This window comes from Myxocyprinus asiaticus, chromosome 14, assembly GCF_019703515.2.
Source record: "Myxocyprinus asiaticus isolate MX2 ecotype Aquarium Trade chromosome 14, UBuf_Myxa_2, whole genome shotgun sequence".
In the NCBI taxonomy this organism is placed as follows: Eukaryota; Metazoa; Chordata; class Actinopteri; order Cypriniformes; family Catostomidae; genus Myxocyprinus; species Myxocyprinus asiaticus.
Genome location: NC_059357.1, coordinates 1,196,122 through 1,203,468, shown reverse-complemented (window position 1 = coordinate 1,203,468; position 7,347 = coordinate 1,196,122). Strand labels below are relative to the sequence as shown.

General features: G+C 35.2%; 1 protein-coding gene across 2 annotated transcripts in view; it reads right to left on the bottom strand.

Annotated features, from left to right (window-relative positions):
* Window positions 1–6,306, bottom strand: part of LOC127451282 (nuclear factor 7, ovary-like) — a 45,710-nt gene extending 39,404 nt beyond the window's left edge. Inside the window, exons 1-6 of one of the 2 annotated variants that reach the window (XM_051715848.1) lie at window positions 5,686–6,306; window positions 5,408–5,503; window positions 5,077–5,310; window positions 4,972–4,994; window positions 4,784–4,902; window positions 2,261–2,442 (exon numbers count right to left, since the gene is read on the bottom strand). In XM_051715848.1, coding sequence (XP_051571808.1) covers window positions 2,261–2,442; window positions 4,784–4,902; window positions 4,972–4,994; window positions 5,077–5,310; window positions 5,408–5,503; window positions 5,686–6,063 — 1,032 coding nt within the window. In that variant the 5' untranslated portion in view covers window positions 6,064–6,306. Of the gene's footprint in view, window positions 1–775; window positions 2,443–4,783; window positions 4,903–4,971; window positions 4,995–5,076; window positions 5,311–5,407; window positions 5,504–5,685 lie in introns of those variants that run through there. The other variant, XM_051715849.1, reaches the window with a different exon arrangement.
* Between the last annotated feature and the right edge of the window lie 1,041 nt (window positions 6,307–7,347).

Here is a 7,347-nt window from a genome sequence, read left to right as displayed (position 1 = left end):
GACTTTTGTTTTGCTGTTTTCACCATGGCCGACGCATGCACAAACAACTACCAATGAATAGGTCCTAAATTCATCCATAAATGTGGGCACTTCTACCCATCAATTTGGGAAAACTTCACAAATGCATATTATTAGCCTTATACAAATGTCTTTTTACTTGTGTCTGTGTAATTTATTATTTAAAGAATGTGCATATAAATGTTCCGTTTTGTACAAATAAATCACAGTTTGTGTATGCAACCAAATGATGATGTTCCACATGAAACACAAATTGGTCTTGTGACGTATCGAATGTGCATTTGTGGATCAAGTGACACACGTGCATTCATTGACATCTTTTTGTGTGTTTTCTGTTTCATTAATTAGAATTTTGAGAATAAACTTAATATGAACTAAGACGAATCTGAACAATTAAACAGCAGAGAACTTTTCTGTCTCACAGCATTGAGGAAGAACAGATGACGGTGCAGGTTTTCCAATCAGAAGAAAGGGGCGTTTCAGATCCAACCATAAGTTCGAATCAAATATTCAAGCCATATATTATTGAAATCAAATAAAACGCACATTGTCCCGTGTAATTTTTCCAATTTCCTATTTTAACTTGAGCATTAAATTGAAATTATGAAAAACAAGTCATTATTTGTTTTTTTAATATTGGTTTTGTAAACAATGAAATAACACGTCGTTTTTTTGTTTTTCTGATTTTAAATTACTAATTTTACAGAGAAAAAAACTGTAAAATTGTATATTCATTCCACATTTTACAATAAAAGTGTTCAATTCCCCTAAAATACATTTATTCACAGCAAATTTACATTTTCATTCTTAACTTGTTATATGTGTTACAGAAAAAAACAGGCATTCCCCTTTAAATGAAGGTAAACCTCATGATTTTAACATGTGAAAATGTTTTTTTTTTTACCTGAGATTTCTTTAAAAATATGTCTGTAAAAAAAAAAAAAAAAAAAGGATTTCCTCCAGTGTAAAAACTAAAATAATTTTTATGGAGAAAATACAATAAAATTAAACATTAATTTCACATTTTTTAATAAAGGTGTTAAATTCCCCTAAAAATACATTTATTCACAGCAAATTTAACATTTTCAGCAAATATTTCTCATTGACAACAAATTTTATTTATAAAGTTGTTTTGAACTTTTCTTAATTTGACGCTATATTTGCGACACAAGATATTATAACAGATATTATATATGTTAAGATATTATATACCTTAACATGTATAAAAAAGTAAAAATTGACAGTCAAATATTGTATTTATTTTAGATGTAAAATTATGATTTCACTGTATAATTAATGTTAAAAATGTATATTATATCTAACAAGAGAATACATGTAGTTTTACACTAAACTATTGTTAAAATTACGGTGAAAAACAATAATTGGGCGTTCCCAGAATTCCCTGCGTGACCCTTCACATCTCATTATATTCTATGGAAATAGAGATGTTTCTTCTTATTCTTTAATATCAGTTATGTACTTTGGGGAGTTCTGTGTTATATTTGGATGTTTATTGCATTATTTTAGTATCACATGTGTTACTCTGATGGTGTTTTGTGTTCGTGTCTCTACATGTGTATTAATTATTTCTCCTGGATGATTCACTCTTGATGAACTTTAAGTCATCATGTGACCTTCTGTTGTTATTTAACAATACAGATCAAAACAAAACAAACAAACAGACTGGATGGGGAGAGTAAATGTTGAAATGAAGTGTTTTTACAGTATGATCAAATTGAACAGATTTCTATGAACTATGAAAGAGCTGGTTAAGAAGTCGTGTGGGATGGTAATACTCAATCTTATTTGATTAAATGTTAGTTGTTTAGTCTATGTTGGGTTATGATTTATATATTTAATATGAAATATCTCAAAGAAAAAAAGATGCAGATATTACTGTGATTTTCTGTTGTTACAAACATTTTACTGGTAAAATCCTCAGAGGGGATGTGACATCATTACTCCACAAATATGGCAAGAGTGTGTGTGTAAATGTGTGTGTGAATGTGTGTAGATGTGTGTTAGTTACAGGATCAGAGAATGACACTTTTCCTCCGTCATAATCCAGATGAACTCTCACACGCTCAAGATTCTGTTTGATATGAAACACAGTGGAGGAAAACCGTGAGAACAATCCAAGATTATACCCCACACTCCAGACATCAGTGTTAAAGAAAACATATCCCTTCCTCTGGTTTGATGCTGTAGTTACTCCAAGAATCCAGTTTTTATTGTGTTTAACCTCCACATCCCAGCAGTGTGTTCCTGAGTTAAAACCCTCTGAACCCAGAACACACGAATAACAGTCAAATCTCTCTGGATTATCAGGTAATGTTTGTCTGTTCTTGCTGAATCTCACACTGGTCAGATCATCAGACAGGATCAGACGTGGATGTGCAGTGTTTGGATCCAGAATCACAGGAGCTGATGAGAGAAAACAATCAACAGATGCTTTTATTCTCATGTTCATATAATCATCAAGAGTGAATCATATACAGATTATTATGAATTATGAACACGTGTCATATTGATGAAACACTATCAGATATTTTCTGTGATTATTGTCAGTGTTGTTTTTAGTTACACATTATTATCAGAAACATTGAATCACATCAATACAAGAATTAAATACAGTATGTGCTGTAGAAATTGGAAATGTGTGTCCCATGTCAAAAGAAAGTGATATATTGGGATACTAAAATAATAAATGAAATAGAAATGTTATATGCTGTAAATACACTGTACAACAGTAACTTTAAATATTCAGTATGATGATCATGTTAATTTCAGCAGGTCTTGTTGATCTCTGTATCATTTATAAGTGTGTATAGTGTCCTGTATTGAAGGGGTGTGTTTACTTCTGTCTCTTCGGTCTATTGATGAGTTGAACACATTCACTAACAATATAATCAAAAGGTAATCAAAGTCTTTTTAATCATGTGCATTTATTCAGGTTATAATTCTGAATGTTACAGGTCATGTGTGTATTTGACCTCTGAGGGGTGACTGAGAGTCTGATGAATGTCAGGAATAATGCAGAAACAGTGTTTACTCATTTATCCCGACTCCCAGAGAATGAATATGCATGTGAGTTATAATTAAACCATCAATCATATAATGATTAAATTAAGCACAAATTCTACTGTGTTTCAGTTTTAGGTCATTAATATACCACATGTATTTACTGACACAAATGCATTCTTATCATATTCAGTGTTGGGTGTAATTGGATTACAAAGTAATTAGTTACTTTTCGAGTAGTGTAATTTATTACATTTTAAATTCTTGTAATCAGATTACAGTTACTGACTTTAAATAAAAGTAATTACTTTTAAGTACATTTCTTGGGTTACAAATATTTCTAAAAATATTATTTATGTGTAAAACAGTTAAAATGTGAATTCATATGTTCATATGTGCGTCTGTTCACGTTTCTGTGACAGCTGAAGTGTGCAACAATGAACAAGGAGAAAATAGACAATATTTTGAATTTGTTGAACGGAAAAACAACGTTTGTGAGACGTTTGGTTTATGTTTTGTTCTGTCTAATGATGTCATTGCAGAGATTGATTGGAGTTTTAAGAGTCATGTGACTGAACAGGGTTGATGCAGAATTATAAAAATCGTCTTAAGACCATTTTTAACACCTGAGCAAATAAAAAGAATATTGTATGTCCACACAGAACAAACCAACACAATCTTAAAATTGGTCTTATGGGTCAATTTGACCCTTTTGAATTTTTAACACTGATTTACATAAACTTTAATTTAAGTTTTCAGCCTGAAACTTCATGACATCTTCCACAGAGGTGATCTGAACCTGGCAATGTCATATTTGTTAAATTTCATGTACTTATGCACAAAGCTAAAAAAAAAAAAAGTACTGACGTTGTCCTTAAGGGTCAAATTGACCTTTTTTGTGTTGAATAAAAAGATTTTAATACAAGTTCTCTTTGCTCGATCTCTCTACTTTTGGTCTTAGATCATTCCACTTGATGGCAGCAAACACCAGAAATGTTTTTTTTTTTTTCTAGCACTTTCTATCATAACATTCAGATCTGAAAAACAGGGGGCGCCCCAACGTGGTTTGTGACTCCGCCCATAGACATCCAGTCTTTTTTGGAAGCCCCGCCCTTTCCCCATATTTTGTGAAATATCTCGGCTTCTGAATGGACTACAAATGTAATCTTGGTGTCATTTGAAAGCTAATAAATAAGGTTTGCAATGATGAATAACATTGTATCATAAATATTCAGGAACATATTTAAATGATTATAATAGTGTTTGGGTTTGGTTTATAATATTTGTTTTGCTGAACTGCATTTTTTCTGAACATGAGACATAACAGTGGATTATTTAAACACAAGCTGAGAGACGAGTAAAAATAGACTCATTTTGTTGAACACAACCTAAGGTAAGAGCTGATATAGAGTTTGTGGATATTTGGGGTTTACAGAAGCAGTGATCAGAGCAGACATGAGATTTATTTACTTTTTTATTCACAATTTCACTTTGAAACTCTTGATGATTATTTGAACAAAATAATCCAATAACTAATCATTTAAATTGTAATTTATTCTGCTTTTTTATAGGTGTTTATTTGTTTGTTCATGTGTGTGTGTGTGTGTGTGTGTGTCTGTGTGCGTGTGTGTGTGTGTGTGTGTGTGTGTGTGTGTGTGTGTGTGTGTGTGTGAGACTGTGTGTGTGTGTAAATATTAAAATCTCACACATAAAGTGTAATAGCAGAGATGTTTGGTGGACTCACTCTTGTGGACAATGTCTTGCATCTTCTTCCAGACTCTGAATGTCAGGTTGCCCAAGTAATGTGGCACATTAATGAAAGCTCCAGAAGTCATCTGTGGATCCGGCTGTGAGCTCTGGACTCTGGAAGAACATTCAGGAGTCAGTACTGCAGTGACTTTGACTTCACAACCATAGAGAGGAGACACTTACCTTTCCATTGTCACATTAAAGTTCTGCAAAAGACAAAAAAACACTTGATGATCTCCTCAAATGATCAATAAGAGCAGAAATCAATGATGAGAGTTTGACTGTCACCTTTAGAAATGAGACATCGTCATTGGCTTTCATCATTTCCTCCATGTCTTTGATTGTGTGTGAAAGAGCTGAGATGTGTGTGTTCATCTCCTCAAGCTTCTTCTTCATCATCTGACTCTTCTGCTCCTCTTCCTCTCTCAGTTCAGTGATTGTAGCTTCTTGTTCATCTCGGAGAAACTCATGAAGCTTCTTAAACTCCTCTTTAATCTGACGCTCTGTGTGCTCAGCTTGAGTCTGAAATCACATCAAATTCACTTCAATCAGCTCTGCATTCACACACATCACATCATTTATCACCAAATGTGTTTGATTGTTGATTCTGTATCCTCACCTTGATGTGTTTAACTGATTTATCAAACTCTCCTTTAATGTTTTCTGTGTGTTTGAGTTTCTTTTGTAAAGACTTCAGTGCTGTATTGAGTTCCTCCTGCAATTTAACAAAGTGAAAATCTGTGAAACTGCAGCTGCTGAGAGATTACTATGATATGTTCATGTATGTAATACATATTAAAATGGTTCAGGAAAATATTGTGTACATGAATGTTCTGATTTCGATGTTTAAAGCAATTGAACCTTCTTTGTAAATGAAACAAGATAAATTTGTCATACCTTGTAAGATGGAATAACTTCACAGATGGGGAGAAATTTGTGATTGGTATGTTTTTGTGAATCTCTGCACACTAAACACACCGGCTGTTTATCGTCCAGACAGAAGAGTTTGAGTTTCTCACTGTGTAAACTGCAGATCTCCTTCTCATTTCTCTCCTTCACAAACAACTCGCATAAATTCTTCAATGCCAGATTACGAGGAGGTTCATCTCTTGAAGATCTTCTCCTGCAGACAGGACACTCCTGAGTTCTCTTGGTTTTCCAGAACTGTTGAAGACACTCTTTACACACACTGTGACTACACGACAGAACAACAGGATTCTTGTAGATTTCACAGCACACGGGACAAGAAAGTTCTTCCACAGATAGTGAATCCATTTTCACTGTTTATAAAAGCTCCAACGATCTGAACTTTACTTTCACTTTCTGAATGTTGCTTTCAATAATGAATAATCATCAGAATCACCAAAGATCTGCTGTCGACTCTGAAACAAACTTCACAGAAATCTTTTTTGAAAGTCTTTCCCTTCGTTCTTCACTGATCACTGAGTCCAAAAATAAAGAAAATAATCAGTATGAGAGTAAAGTGAGAAATAATAAGACAGTCACTTCCTGGTAAGTGTTTCATGAGGGTGGAGTTTCTGATCATCTGTGGGTGTGTTTGTTAGCAGGTCAGAGAGCAAAATCAGGATTTCTTTTCACTGGCTTCAGGTAACAAAACACTTTCAAAATGAACATACAGTAAAGCTCAGGATCAGACACTCAATTAAAACTGTAACGTTGCTGCTGGTGCTGGCAATGATGTAAACGAAGAGACGATGATGGTGTAAAGAACCCAAGTGCAAATATATTAATAAACGTGAGAACCCTAACTATAAACATGAAGCAAACATAAACATGAACTTGACATAAACTTGACATGAACAGCATACCAAACATATAATACCTAACAAAGCAAAATGGAAAACATGAGGGTTTAAATACATGGACATGGGAGAACACCTGACAAAGATAACCAATAAACAGACAGAACAGATAACAAGATAATCAACCAATAAACCAATGAAAACAAGACACATAAACATGGAGGGAAACATGAATCACATGACTAGGGACACATGACATGAAACAGGAAATAAACTTTCAAAATAAAAGACATGAAATACATGAACACACATTAAACATTACATATTCCCCCCCTCCCCCCCGGCGAGACAGGGCCAATGGAAGGTGGGGCCCTGAGAGGCTCGAGGGGTGGAGCTGTAGAAGGTGGGGTTGTGACAGACTATGTGGGGCAGAGCCATGGAAAGTGGAGCCGTGAGAGACTTAAAGAGCGACACCATGGAACATGGTACCCAGAGGGTAGCCGAAGACTCGAGGGCCAGGGTGGAGCTGATGGCAGGGAGGACCAAGGCAGCACTGGATGCTCAGAGGAGCAAGGTAGAGCTGGGGGATCAGAAGACTGAGGGGGAGCCGGTGGGACTGAGGACCAAGGTAGAGCCGTAGGAAAGGAGGTCCCCGGTAGAGCTGACAGATTGGAGGGACGAGGCGTAGCCAGAGGATTGGAGAGCCAAGGCGGAGCCAGGTGACCAACTGACCAAGGAGGAGCTGGAGGGATGAGGGACCCAACAGGCTGAAGGACCACAGTGGAGCCGAGGGAAC